Raw genomic sequence first — 15848 nt, 5'->3', positions numbered from 1 at the left:
CATTTTCAGAAGAAAAAAAGAAAGAAACACTCAGCAAACCCCTGGTGATCTACTTTTGTTAGGTACACAAGAGAAACACTCCCAACTTCCCAACTGCACCTACGGCTTTTACCACCTCCCCAGATCTTTCCCCACACTCTCCCAGAGATATTACATTCCACTTTAGGAATCACCACCCAATGTAAGTGCTGCTGACAGATAAAGCAAGGTTGAAAAAGCAGGTAGCCTTGGGGCAAAACTCTACGGCCACCCCCTCCACCTCCATCTCAGTTTGAGTGAACTTTACTTTGCAGATCCTCCACCCAGAGATGCTGCTGTTATCCATTCAACAAAAATCTGCAAGGCACTGTGCTAGGTATGCAGGGATACATGTCTGAGTAAAACGGCTAGTTTTGCGCTCACACTAGTCTGGAGCGGAAAAAAGAAATAGCATGAAGCCATTCATCACATACACACTGAGGCTGTTATGAGAGCTCATCATGAAACTCCCAGGAGAAATGGCTTGCTAATTCTTGCGCTGAGTAGCAGTTCTACAAAACAACTATTCTATTTTTAATTCCATGGACACTGCATACTTCAAAACAGAACTGAGCCCACTTTCTTGTTGCTGAAAATAAATCAGGGAACATGTCGGCTGGCTCATGACATCTAAGAGTCCTTTCAGCAATCACCTCATTAGTTAAGACTCTAGCTGGTGTCCCCAACTGCTTTCTTGTGGCTTTGCTTTCTCAGTAACTTCTGATTTGAATCTTGTATTTTATGTTTCCTAATCTTTTTGTGAGAAAAGTTTGATAAAAATAAAGATCAGGATATAAAATACACTCAAATTACAAAAATATTAAGGAAATATATGCTGATTATAAAATCTCACAAAGTTGACATTGTAGAAATCTCTAATAACTGCTTTTATTATTTTACTACATTAAAGTTTGAAGTTCTTTTTATGGTTGTTGTTGTTGTTGTTGTCGGTTTTTGTTTCTATGCCAGGGATCAAAACCAGGGCCACGCACATGCAAAGCATGTGCTCTACCTGTTGAGAATCTGGCCCAAGTTTAAGTTCTTAAGAAAAAAAATGATAGATGATTTTCAGTTACTTGGAGTCTAACTGTGTTCCTTTATATTTGTTAGTTATGAAAAGACTACAGAAACATTTATAAATGGAATATCCCTCAAGTAGCAACTGAAATATATACAGAAACTACACGAGGAATAGAAGTTTACCAAAATGACTTCAAATATCTTCAAAATGTCTTTTTAAGTTTACCAAAATGACTTCAAAAATCTTACTTCAAATATAAGATGCATATTCTCTTGCTAACAGATCTAGATTTATGATATTAACCCATTAAGAGTTCTTCGAGTAATTATATATTAAGTGAGCATCAAGTTTTCATAAAACACGGTGCCAATTGCAACCCAAATCCTAATTCTCATTTGGAAGACAAGCTCTCTAGGGAGCAAGACTTAATTTAACAAAGCACAAAGACATAAATACACAGAAACTAATTTGCCATTTTATATGTAAATATGATAATATCTGGGTCAGGATGTGGTTCCAGGTCAAAGAAAGGTCTTCAAGTACAGGACCACAGTTTGAATTCCAGTAATATATGCTCCCCAAAAACTACCAGGTTATCATCTCCACAACTGCTGCGATAATAACAAAATCATCTCTCATCAAGTTTTATTTTGAAAACTAATTTAAGACAAGTTTAAATTACTGTTATTTTAATTGTTATAAGGAATGTTTTAGAATTAGCAAAAGACAGAAGAACAAAGGCTTCTGAGAGAGGATGTTGGCATCTCTGCAAAAACATACACAGCACCTGGGGCTGGAGTGATAACACAGCAGGTAGGGTGTTTGCCTTGCACACGTTGCACAGGTTGGATTCCCAGCATCCCATATGGTCCCCTGAGCACTTCCAGGGGTAATTCCTGAGTGCAGAGCCAGGAGTGACCCCTGTGCATCGCTGGATGTGACCCAAAAAGCAAAAAAAAAAAAACCCAAAAAACCATAGACAGCACATAGATGAGTGTCAACTTTCTCACATAAAGGAAGACAGAAGCTTTCCCAAGGTTTGGGATTATAAGGCAGCTTGTATTACCAGGCAGCTTGTATGTTAGGAGATGAGGAGATGAAGAGATAACAGGGACAGTGGTAGAGGGTACTGGTGGTGGGGTACGGTAACTTTACACATCAGTGACATAAACTTTATTAGTTTTTATTGATAGTTATTGCAGACATGTTATATAAACCATAGTGAAAATTAAAAGTTCTAAATAAAGAAGTGTCGAGTGTTATTTTTCTTACCACCAACATTATCATCAACCTATTGGATTCCCTTTCTGCTCTGTAGCTCCTTTAATATGATGATACATGACAATACTAATAGAATTAGATGTTTGCCTTTTAACTTTTCTTGCAGCAAGATTCTCAATAAGTAAACCCAGAAATATTACCTTTTACTCCTTATTTACAAATACAAATTATAAATGAAATGATCCAGGTAGGAGAGAGAGCACCACGGGCAGGGCACTTGCCTCGCACGCAGCCAACCCAGGTTGGATCCCCTGTATCCCATATGGTCCCCAGAGGAACATCGGGAGTGATTCCTGAGTTTAGAACTAGGAGTTATCTCTAAGCATTGCCAGGTATGACCCCTTAACAGAAAAAAAAATTATTCACATTAATAAATCAGGGAGCATGTATAACCCAGATCTCCTACTTTTTAAAAGTTTTATTAGAACAAAACCAAAGGAAATTTTTGTGTCTTAGACAAATATGCTAGTTCTGAAAGTCATCTGAACAAACATGCAAAAATCTAAAATAAATCCCAAACAAATTTTCTATACTAAATTATAAGCAAACAGAGTCTAAGCACTAGACTTAATAAAAAAGACAACCCACTGTAACAATTAGTATATAGTTATTATTCTTATTTAGTGACGTATTGAAGGCTTATAATGTGACAGGAACTGTGCTTATGTACTGATTACTTCAGTTAATCCTCCTAATAACCCTATCAGGTAAATAGTACTGCCAATTTACATCAGTAGGGGACTAAGGGTCAGACAAATTATGCAAATTAGTCTTAAATAACCACAGCTGAAGACTGAGGAGATTAAATCCAAAGAGTGTAAATCCAAGACAGTTGGAACTACAAGAGTTTTCTGCTGCCCAGAACACAGCATGACACAAACCTTAAGGTCATGAATTGACTCAGTTCTGAGCATAAGATATATGCTGAGTTTGGATTTCATACACCCAACAATTTTCAAATACCCCATACCCAAGGACAAATTTATAAAACATAAATTATCATAAATTATTGTGTTATTGCTTCATCTTTGAATATCTAGCACTCAGCATGATATAAGATCAATGTTTAATAAATGCTAAGTGAATGAACACAATTTTGTTATATGTTTTCATAGAAGTACTCTTCAAGGAAAATGGCAAATGTGTTCAGTCTCAAGAAGCCATTGTAGTGAGCTATTTTCCTCTGCTCCGAAGTATTAATTATTGCTTCATTTTATAAATAAAAGCTAGTATTTTTTTCTGCATATAGGACTGGAGCAATAGCACAGCAGGTAGGGCGTTTGCCTTGCATGTGACTAACCCAGGTGCGATTCCTCCATCCCTCTCGGAGAGCCCAGCAAGCTACCAAGAGTATCTCGCCCACATGGCAGAGCCTGACAAGCTACCTGTGCCGTATTTGATATGCCAGAAACAGTAACAACAAGTCTCACAATGGAGACGTTATTGGTGCCCATTCGAGTAAATCAATGTACAAGGGGACAACAGTGCTATACAGTGCTATAGGTGAACTATATCCACCAGAGACAATAACAACCAAAACATACTTATTTGCATAGAGTGTGCATGTGATTTTGCTTATTTAAATGTAGTTGAATAATAAGATGTTAATAGTGATTCAAATTGTCAAAAAGTGATAATGTTAACTTAGAGAGTTCATAGCCTTAAAACTAGTTTTGGAAGAAGCATTAAAAGTGTTTCTCTGAAGGACAGGCAGGAATTTCTCAACACATGAAATTGAGTTTGACACTAAGAGTAAATGGTTGCCCTCTACTAGTAAAGTGATGTTTGCTCCTAGCTTGCTGAGAGATTTTCCACATTTTCAATAATGGATTAACATCTTTTTTACATTGTTAAAATCACTTAGCAATGACTTTTATTGATTTTTCTCATAATTCTATTTGCCATGTCTTTAAGTTTTGATGGAGCGCGTAATATGACATAGATCTGTTATATGGCTACCAAGATGGCAGGCTGGCAGGTGGAGGGAAACTGGAGATATTTGTGGATGGAGGAGAGCACGGGTGCGGGGACTAGTATTGGAATATTCTAGGCCTAAAACAACTCTTTTATGAACAACTTCGTAAGTCATGGTGTCTTAATAAAAAATTTTTTAAGTAAAATAAAAAAGCCAAAACCAAAATAGAAAAGAAAGTGATAATACTCAACCACAAATCTGAATTAAAACTTATGAGTTTAAGTCTTGGGTATGGTAGCTTTTAACAAGCTATAATTTTAATAAAGCAATTAAAAGAATAACCTAGTAGCAGAACTTGCCAAAACAAAATGCTTTTAAACTAGCTCAATTTTTAAGGATCATTTCTGGAACAAGAAACCAGATATGAGGGTAAATTCTAAATTTATGACTTCCAGTTTCTAGAAGTTCAAGAGAAAGAAGTCAACTGCTCAGCTCTATTAAGTCACAGATTGACTTTTGGATTACTGGATATTTGTCTAGAATAACCGATTTTTAATCAATATTGCCATGAGTAATGTACTAATCTAATGAAGTCCAACACATCTTTAATATGAGATGTTTTGACTCATGAGCTTTTATAAACGAGTTATTATTTTTGTTTTTTTTATATTATTATTTTCTTCTTTTAGCATTGCAGTCTATTACTTTTTAGTAAGCACTCATCTCAGTTCATCTAAGTTGGTATTTGTAATTTTGAATGTTCTACAAAATAAAATTACCCTAGTCTGAAGCAATTCTTCTAATGCTTCTATATCTGTGTTTAAAAACATCCATTGAAAAAGAGTACTTGACTGTGAGGTATTTTTTAAGAGGTAAACTTAATGGCTTTTTATTGTCTCTGATATATTTTCATCAGTATCTTTATCTGTTAAATTTCACTTATTTCAAACAAAAAGGACTTTAAAAGAAAAGGCACCCATATTGGTGGGAATGTAAATTGGTGCAGTCTCTATGGGAAAAGGTATGCTAACTCTTTTAAAAACATTAAAAATACCATGTAATCTTGATCTTCTACTTATAGGCATTTTTCTGATGTATATGAAACCACTTCTTGTTCTTGTTCTCGTTCTTGAGAACATCATGCGACAACGGAATGGGAAGAAATGGGAGTGAAGATAGACAGTCAGCAACTACATCACCTCCGCTTTGCTGATGACATCATTTTAATAACACCAAATATCAGCCAAGCGGCACAAATGCTGGCCAACTTCGACCATGAGTGTGGAAAAGTCGGACTGCAGCTGAATCTCACCAAGACAATGTTCATGAGAAATGGACTAGTTCCTGACGTTCCATTTGCCCTCAATGGAATGAACACCTCTGAATTCAGCAGTTATGTGTACCTAGGTGGAAAACTCAACATGATAAACGACCTGGCACCTGAATTGCGCAGGAGGAAGAGAGCAGTGTGGAACGCCTTCAAGAGCATTGAAGAAGTGGTTAAGAGGACGAAGAACCTCCAGTTCCGGGCACATCTTTTTTTCTTTTCCCTGTACTAACATACACCTCAGAGACTTGGACCCTACAAAAAGGATGAGAATGTTATTCGGATCTCCCAAAGAGAATTCAAAAGAGCTATGCTTGGAATATCACATTTCACTCAAGTGAGAGAAGGAATCTGGAGTTCCGACCACTGTCGATGATCAAGAATCAGAGACACTGTCTCATTTGCCAAGGCGTAGAAAATCAGATGGGCTGCACATGTAATGCGATTTGGAAATGACCACTGGACTAGAGCTGCTACTGACTGGATTCCACAGGATCTCAAAGAACGCCTAGCTGCCCACTTACGAGATGGTCAGACTTCTTCATTAAAACCCTGAATGAAAGGTTTGAGGCTCTTCATATTCCTGGAGCGAGCAGACACTAGCAGGCAACAGGGATGAATGGAAACATTACTGGCACCTGCTCGAGCAAATCAATGAACAACAGGATGACAAGTGATACAAGTGATATGAAACTACTTATTTGAAATGATATTAGCACCTATGTTAGTGGCTGTGCTGTCCACTACAGCCAAAACATGTTATCAACCTAAATTCCTAATTTAAAAGAGTTTCTCTAAAAGACAGGACAATCTTCTCAACATGTGGCACTGAGTATGACACTAATTAACAGTGTAAATGGTTGACCTCTTCTAGATTAAGAAATATGGCCAGGAAGACTGTTCAAGTGACACAACCCATATTTAGATACTTAGCTTGCTCTAGGCTCAAAATTCTATTCCTGGCACCACTTGGCCCAGGAAGGGACCAGGTAGAGCCCTGGTGGGGACTGGGAATCAGTAGGAGTGTCCTGCTCCTCCCAGTCTGACACAGTCCAGTCTAGTCGTATCAAAAACAAATGCAGAAATTTCGAAAGAATTCAATTTTTAAGACATGTTTGGTAGAACTTTAAGCTTACTACTGTCTTTAAGCTTACTACTGTTTTTATTTGGTTTTTTTTGGGGGGGTCACACCCAGCGATGCTCAGGGGTTACTCCTGGCTTTGCACTCAGGAATTGCTCCTGGCAGTGCTTGGGGGACCATATGCGATGCCGGGGATCGAACCCGGGTCGGCCGCGTGCAAGGCAAATGCCCTACCCGCTGTGCTATCACTCCGGCCCCATTACTACTGTCTTTAGCTTTAAGCTTAATACTGTCAGAATTTAGAACGTTTGCACACAACTATTCTATTTTTTAATCTTTGCTTTTTTTGATTTCTGTTTTTTGGGCCACACATGGTAGTATTTGGATATATACGTATATATATGTATAAATATTTAGGCCACACACGGTGATATTCAGGCCTTACTCCTAGTGATGCTCGGAGAACCGTATTTGGTAGATAGAATAGTACTGGGAGACAGAGATAGAGATAGAGAAAGAGACAGACAGACAGACAGACAAAGTGCCTGCCACAGAGCAGGCTGGGAACAGGGTGGATCGAGGGAAACTGGGTTCATTGGTGGTGGAAAATGTATACCTATGGAGAGATGGGTGTTGGAACAATGTATGATTGAAACCCAACCAAGATCAGCTTTATAACTGTATCTCATGGTGAATCAATAATAAAAATAAAAGAATAGTAACTGTGGTCAGCCACATGTAAGACAAACACCCTCCTACCCTACCCAGTATAATCTTTCTAGCCCTAAAGCATTCTGTAAATAAAAATACCCACAAGGGCCAGGAAAACCGCTCAAATGGACCAACTACACAACCACACAACCCCTTAAGCATCTCTGAGAGCAATCCCCTCCCCAGCAACACTCTGGGAGCAGCCCATAAGCACTGCCAGGTGTGGCCCCCCAAATAAATTAATTGAATTAAAATCCCATAGAATCCCAATTTAATCAATTCTCCCTTAAGCATTCTGGAAGCAGATGAAAGCATTCACTTTATTCAATTTATTTATTTGTTGAGTTTGGGAACCATACCCAGCAATGTTTACTCCTAGCTGTGCTGACACACCATTTTAAACAGATAAAATAATTTTAAGTTAACCAAAAACCAGGGCTTTGTTTCTCAAATCTGAAACTTCTGAAAGTAAATTATTATATCATTAAAATTCCCACACAATTACACTACATTGGTTTTACTACAGGTTTGAGCAATGTGCTGGCTATTGGATAAAATCTTGTTTATAAATTGCCGGTTAATCTCATCACATTTACTTTTAGTTCCTTATTACCGTAAGATGCAAATCAATCTTAATTAGAGGAAATCTCTTATTTGGCAAAAGGTTTTAATCACAGTGGGGGAGGAGAGGAGGCAATCAGTACCTCAAGCCAGATGATGGGACCATGCCTTTTAAACAAAGGGGAAGAATTCTTAACAAGATGATACAATTTACTCAATTCAGCAAATTAGTTTTCTTTGGTTCTGGGTTGTAATCTAAATATTTTCTTTCTAACTTTAAATATGGAAGTTACTAGGTCTTCTGAAACTACGTTCCATTCATAAACCACCAGCAGTACAAACAGTAAATCACTTTCCCTTCCCTCATGAGCAAGCAAGCACACACACACACACACACACACACACACACACACACACACACACAAGTCTGGCATCTGAGATTAATTGTTGTCTTTAAACTGCAGAATTAATACAGTAAGAAGAAAAAGATAAAAATCTACCAACTAGGCTGCGCTGCCATCCTCTCCATGTAGTCTTTAGCCATGTCCCGGGCTTCAATGTTCTCAGGATACAGCACACAGTACATTGCCAAGGCACCCAAGTTGTTGCCATAAATTTCGTTCCATCGGGCGCTGTAGTCCTTGGGATCCCAGGGAGGGAGGTACTCCAAGGGGCTGGTCAGCATGGCATGCACAGCTTCTGTGAGTCTGGCGGCTATGTGCTTGTGTGAGCTGGTGGCCCTGAGCTGCAACTCAGACACCTCTGCCCTGGAGAAGAACAGCATTGGGTGGCTGTCATAGTTGGCATTGGTGAAAGGAATCATGACTTCTGGGTTCTCGTCAGTGATATAAGCGGACACAAAGCAAAACAAATATATGAAAAACACACTGGGAGCCCCCCGTGTGTGAGTCCTCATTGTGGCATAAGATCTCCAAATCTCCAAGGCAGCCAAACCATCTTTGAAAGATCCTACAGGAGGGAAAAAAAAAAGGAAAATGTGTCAACCAAAGGAAATTGGCGTACTAATAGGAAACATGGTCAGTGTCAACTTCAGCGGCATGAAAGAAAACTAAGCATTGAGAAACAAAGCTTATTTAGATTTTTTAAAAAATACAACAAAAATGAGTGAGTAATAAACATACTGAAACCTTGTAATTTAAATAATAAGTTAAACACAACACACCAAACAGATATTCATTGTGGAGAGAAGTTTGAACTTGGGGAAACAATATCATTAAAATAGGTTCAGGGGCTGGGGCAATAGTACAGCGGGTAGAGTGTTTGCCTTGCATGCGGCTGACCCGGGTTCAATTCCCAGCATCCCATATGGTCTCCCGAGCACCACCAGGAGTAATTCCTGAGTGCATGAGCCAGGAGTAACCCCTGTGCATGGCCGGGTGTTTCCCAAAAAGCAAAAAAAAAAAAAAAAAAAGAAAAAAATAGGTTCAAATAAAGAACACAAACTCTATTTGGCATTCTTCTAACATTTTTTCCACACAACCAAATATAGATGTTATAGTATCTTTTAGACATTAACCACAATAACCAAAGGCTGGTGGTTACATATTGTTTGGGAATCTAAATGGACATTAGAAAAAAATAGAAAATGCTGTCTTTCCTAATACTTCCTTCCTTCACTCTTCTCCACACTTTCTAACATTCTACATTCTGAGCCAGGGATTAAGATCAATATGCCTATCAGAATGTGACCAGACATAATATTATGAATAAGGCAAATTATGCTCTTTATGCCAGTACAAGGTGGGGACAGACAAGATAAAAGTAGGGGAAACTTTTGCCAAGTCTGTGCCTTGGCTGGGCTGACATCAGCAAGTCTGCACTGAAAGATCAGACGCAGGGCCGCTGGAAGTAGAAGCCGACATGCCTTCATTCAGAAAATAAAATCCCAGAATCAAAAGACTGAAATAACATGTGTGCACTTTCCCTTTACTATCTAAAAACTTCATTTTACACGTGGGATTTCGGTGTCATTAGGTAAGTCAGAAATTTAAAGGCAGCTTACATGTTTTCTTAAGGACTTAACTTTCTTAAAAATCCTTTTTTTAAGCTACAAGTTAAAAGAATGTCTTTCAAATGTAGGAACATTAAACACACACACACACACACACACACACACACACACATACACACACACACACAAAGAAAACCTCAGCCTAGTCTACGTCCAACATCTGGGATAAAGCAGGCATAAAATCCCCCAGAGGAAAGTCGGGGAATTCTTAAAATTCTTCAGGGGGGAAAGGTTATAGAAAGCAGACCAGCAAAAAAGACACTTTTATGTAAATAATGAACAGTAGTTTTCAATTATTAAGGAGAGAAACCAAAGAAGAAAAATTAGTCTCCCAAGCTGAACACAAACTATTTTTACAAGGAAAAACTGCCTCATAACATTCAAAAGAAAGAAAACTAGGAATTTAATGCACCTAGGTGATTAATTCACATTCTCAACTTACAGTCTCAAAAAAATAATAAGTAAAGCAAAAGGCACTACTTGAGGATGCTACCATAAAGTCTAGTATTTCTCATATATCTGAATATACTTTAGACTATCTATACAAAACTCAAAGGTTTTGCAACACCTTTATTTGATGTACCATGAAAGTGGAACAGGTAATGAATTGAATAAATGAACATAGCCATGTTAAATACATAAAATAGAAATAACTCTTGGACTCTATCCGTATTATGTCTAGCACCCAAAACTTCAAGGCGGTTGGCTGGATCCTGCAAGGTCAGAGACTTCGCCAAAAGAAATAATCTTCCATAGTTATGTCTGTGCTGGGGTGTGGTGTCAGGCAACCCAGAAATATGGCTGGGTCTGAAGTAATGTTCAGTTCCTCCCCATTCACAGTCATGATCAGGTTTATTTCATATGCTTTTTAGAGCACCATTTTTTCAACTGTATATAATTAAATCTCTAAAAGTCTCATTTTAGATGCAGTAATCAATACCATTAGCATTATGTGTGTGAGTAGGTGAGGAGAGCAGTGGCAGAGGTTGATGTTAGGATGTCAGGTACCCACGATAATACAAGAAAGTTTTTCCATTAAGTGATCCCATTGAATTTAAGATCCCTAAACCCCCTGGTTTTGAATAAGTAGTTAAAATTCTAGATGTGTAGTGGATAGCTTTGATTGTAGGGGGACCTGGAAAGAATCTAAGTGGAAACTAGATTTCTCTCTCAGATTCTGTATACATTCCCCAAAGGTGACTAGAGCAGATTTGTTTTATGTTTTTCTCCTCCAAGCAATTGTGCCTCCACCCAAAGAAAGAGTCACTGGAAAGCTAGGACTGAGCCCAAAGAGTCCCTCCCAATGTCAGTTTCCAGGCACTTCTGCCATATTGCTTCCAGTTACATAGGATGTGCCAGAGTATATATTTTTTAATTTCTTTATTTTATCTTATTTTTATAAAGTTATTCACAATATTTAATTACATTTAATATTTGAACACCAATCCCACCAGCATTACAGCTTCCCACCACCATATTTCCATCATGAACCCCAAACCCTGCCACCAAAGCAGAACTGATATCTAAACAAGAGGAATTAATCTCAGTTTACAGGACCTCAACACCATATTATGTGAGGATGATTCCATTTCAATGTGCTGATATTGAAAGTCTTCTCCTTACTGCTTTAAATTTAAATGAGGGTGGCTGTGATTTTCCAAAGAAAAGCACAGGCATGTTCAGGACTCATACATTCAGTGGCTGAGAAACGTTCCCCTCGCCAGCCCACAGTGATGAACGGATGGATAGATGAAGGACCGGGGAAACGAAGAAACAGGACCTGGGCCTCAGGCTGGTTGGTAGCTAGTTTATTTCTCTTTCCTCCCCAGCATAGTCCCATCTCTCCCAACAGCACAACTGTATCACTGTCATTCCATTGTTCATCGATTTGCTAAGGAGGATGCCAGTAACATCTCCATTCATCCCTGTTGTGTGCTAGTGTAGCCTTATGGTGTATTGGGGGCTCCTTCAGGGTCAGAGGAATGAGGACCGTCATATGTTACTGTTTTTGACATATCGAGTACACCACAGGTAGCTTGCCAGGCTCTGCCGTGTGGGCAGGATACTCTCCATAGCTTGCTGGGCTCTCCGAGAGAGACAAAGGAAATACTGTGTCACTCTCTTCCAGAGGAAATACTGGGTTGCTCTCTCCCTGGAGCTTTGTTTTATAGTCTCTTGATCTTGGCCGTTGATGAGATTGCATGGCATCGGGGGGACAGTTTGTGGGTGTGACTGCCAAGCTACTGGAAAATGGGGGATCTGGGTGGAGGAGGAAATGTCCTGAACCGAGCAGGCTTGGAGATCTCAGCCACGGGTCCCACATACCTGAGTTCCTCTACCGGTTTCTTCATGCATGAGGCTCATCCAAGCATGTGAAGAGTGGCCTTGAGCATGATTGTGGCTGGGTTCTGAAGGTTTTTGGCTGCCAGGGTTCTGCTTAGGTCAGGGAGAGAAATTCAACCTGCCCTCCTCTGAGGAACCCCAGTGAAGACAGCCTGGCAAGGGGGCAGGAGGTTCTGCAGCACAACTGTAGTCATTGTTTTGGTCAAAGTCCCAGTCATCATCATAGTTTCATCATCCTAGTACCTGTCTTTCTAGTCATCATTTTTCTAGTCCTCTCTTTCCCCTTACAGCATAGTTATATGGAAATCATGAAGAGTAGGGTACACATAGGTGGGGTTGAGCATTGTCATAACAACAAAGAGAGGTAAAGCCACTCCTCAGGGGAAGTTCTAGAAGATTAACTTAAGGACGAAATCTCATCTGAGGGTTCAGCACTCCTGATTACTAGGAGATCTGCTCAAGGGCGAGATTCCATCCAGGGGGTATTGCTTTTTCCTTTCCTCAGCTAGTAATCTATTTAAACAATCATGTGAATTTACTTCTTATAATATTTCTAGTCATTTTGTAAAAGTTGGCTCTTCCTGGGCACATCTTGATATATATTCCAGACCACAGTCCTCAGGTCAGGTTAGTCTTTCCTAACCCCAGCAGATCTTTATTCAGTTTCTTCTTTTGCAATCATGACAGAGTTTGCTCCATGACCGTGCTCTTAACTTATATTCCTTATGGTACTTAGCTTGTCCCCTTTTGATGCCAGGGTAGCTTACAGTTTGCCCTGGGTCCATCCTGTCCCTTTGTTGGGACCATCCTTTTGGAAGTAAGGAAGTACAGAAGTAAGGGCAACTGAGGCATAAGTCAAGTAAATATGATGGATGTTCAGGAGTAAATATTATTTGGAGTCAATTAGCTCCCATCTTACAAAGCATAGCATAAACTGTCTTCCTATGTCTATAAAAAAAGGACATTGCTAAACCATGCAAATGACATAAAAGAGAAAAGCAAAATAGGATTATTAGTGCTTGATGGAATAGTGTGTGCCTCAGGGGCACTGTTGTGGGAGTAACTCAATAAAGTTAAGCTCCCTGTGGGAGGAACAAGGACAACCCAATGTTATCCAATAGGTGACAGGATGGCAAGACTGTTTTATTAAACACTGAAAACTAATTCTTTTTGAAAGTCCATATGGACCACTACAGAGTTCATCGGAACTCTGTACTATAATCATTTATGAAAATTTACAGAGGAGAAAAGCACTGCCTGAGGTACGTGTTGTATGTTTTCTTCCTTATCAGTCAGTGTGTCCCACGTCCACTATTCTCCCAGCTTAAGGTCTTTGTGGACCAAGGAGTTCATTTCTTCTGTGTATCGCTTATAAGCTATACCACATTGGACTATTTCAGTTCTTTATGTACGGTGTTTCACAGAAATAGGGAACCATAACTTCCTCTTAACCCCAGAACCCTGTGCTAGGCAAATAAATGGCAATCCATAGATGTGGTGCAACTGAATTAACGTGTTGCACTTACAAGTGATTTGAGTAAATATACTTAAAATGAGGAAGGAGTAACCTTATTCCCCTTTAATTTAAATCCAATCTTATAAATTTCCAGTAAAATTTTCTGCTAAGAAACTAATAGAGGAGATCACTCATGGGGTCTATAATCTCCAAATGCCTGGTAACTATTTGAAGTTCTTTTGAAAGAGAGGGATGGAGGAAAGGAAAAAAGAGAGGGAAGAAAGAAAGAAGATGGGAAGAATGGAATTAAGTTTAACTGATGTCTAATTAAAAACTTGCTTTAAACTAATAACCAAAGGGAAACTCCCAACTGCTATATTAAAACTGTCTAGAAGATTCTACAAGAAATTCCCTATTCCCAATCTTTGTATTTTTAACTTTAACCTTCTACCTCCAGAATTCTAGCTAAAACTAGATGAAAGAAGTATTTCTCAAGACAACTTAAAGTGGACCACAGAGGGACAGATTTTCTGTTAATTTTATGCCCATGTGTCAATGTATATAAGGAAAAAGTCTTTAAAAATATAAATAGCTATAGCAAAAATTATTGAAATTGGTATTGGAATTACTAAAGTGTGAGAAATGCTGAAATGCTAGTGAAACAAAGCCAATTAAATACTAATGGGTTTACCAGAACTGTCAACTCTGACTCTCTCACTCCCCCTACCATAAAACATTCACACATCTCTTGAACAAATAGGTCTGTGCTTTCAAATGTCGGTAGACCATCATTCCCTAGACTATTATGTTGCTGCCACAGCAAAACATTGTCAGCTCCTTTTTACATTTTACCCAAAGCACTTGGTCCAGCTGAAAAGCATCATGCTTTCAACTTGGCAAAATTGGAGGCTCTCCTCAGCAGCCTCTCTACAAAATTTACCCTCAATTAATTCCCAGGCTGTTCCTTAATGATCCAGAGAGTCCAATTTCCCCTGAAAGTCTCTCTCTGTTTTTCCTTCCCATATTTGTCCTTAGTCTTCAATGAAGGAAGAACCAAAATTTGTAAATTTCCATCTAACCAATGAATACAATACAATCATTTAAGAAGCAACCTTTCCTAGGTAATTTTTATAAAAAAGGGAAGAAAACTAAAACAATAAACCTGTTATAAAAAATAAATTCAGATAGCAAGTTAATCATCTCTTCCTATGTGATACATACATACATATATACATAATAATGTAGTCATCAAATTTTGCATAACATTTAGCGAAGTCAAGTGGCATGAAGCATTTTAAGAGGCTGAAATTCTAACTGTCTTAAATAGATTCTTGCAAAGCAACAATATGCCTAGATTGTTTCGTTTTGATTCTGGTTCCAATAATCCATTTCAACAACAGCAATTGCTGACACAGGAGAGAAATTTTGTGTGAAATGCTTTGCACATATTTTATCTTTTATTTTACAATAAAAATATGGGCAAACAATATCAAGAGTTACTGAAAAACTAGACTAGTACATCCAGCTTCAAAAAATGGTACGTGTTTCCAAATGCCATGGTAACATTTATAAATGAAACACATGGTAGTACAAAAGTTCCTTCAATTTCTCTGACCTCGTAAAATTTAAAAGCTAGAAATCAACCTACTGAAAAAAACACAAAATGTGTAAAGATGCAAGAGAAAAAACACCCTATTGAAAGTAAAACAAATTCTAGTTAAGATGGATTGAAAAATCCTTTTATGTGGGCCAAGTCTAAGGCACACAGTATCATGATTAATAGCATGAATGTTGAACTGGGAAGAAATGAATAGAAATCCCAGTCCTACTGTCTGCTACTTTTGCTGTCTACCACTGATTTCTGCTTTCAAAGCTTCAACTTTCTCATTCATGAAATGGTCCCAATTTCAAGGGACAATTAAATATCTGATGCACTTAACACAGATCCTAACCAAAAGCAAAAGGTCAAAGTGTATTTGTCATTTTTAATAATATTGAACATGCTTTAGACATGGAAAGATTTATTTACCTATCTATAAATATTTTATTTGAATGAAACTATTTATATGCAAAAGAGTGGGAATCAGAGATGTTAAGTGGCT

At 38.3% G+C, this 15848-nt stretch overlaps 1 protein-coding gene across 5 annotated transcripts in view; it reads right to left on the bottom strand.

Moving 5' to 3' along the window:
* DSE (dermatan sulfate epimerase) overlaps positions 1-15848 on the bottom strand; it is a 71438-nt gene that overhangs the window by 35210 nt on the left and 20380 nt on the right. For 3 of the 5 annotated variants that reach the window (XM_004621759.2, XM_055135638.1, XM_055135635.1), the window contains one exon: positions 8416-8884. The exons of 1 other annotated variant lie outside the window; for it this stretch is intronic. In XM_004621759.2, coding sequence (XP_004621816.2) covers positions 8416-8831 — 416 coding nt within the window. In that variant the 5' untranslated portion in view covers positions 8832-8884. Of the gene's footprint in view, positions 1-8415; positions 8885-15848 lie in introns of those variants that run through there. One more of the 5 variants, XM_055135636.1, reaches the window with a different exon arrangement.

This window comes from Sorex araneus, chromosome 4 (assembly GCF_027595985.1).
Source record: "Sorex araneus isolate mSorAra2 chromosome 4, mSorAra2.pri, whole genome shotgun sequence".
Classification (NCBI taxonomy): Eukaryota; Metazoa; Chordata; class Mammalia; order Eulipotyphla; family Soricidae; genus Sorex; species Sorex araneus.
The sequence above is the reverse complement of the archived record's forward strand: the minus strand, read 5'-3'. Positions and strand labels throughout refer to the sequence as shown.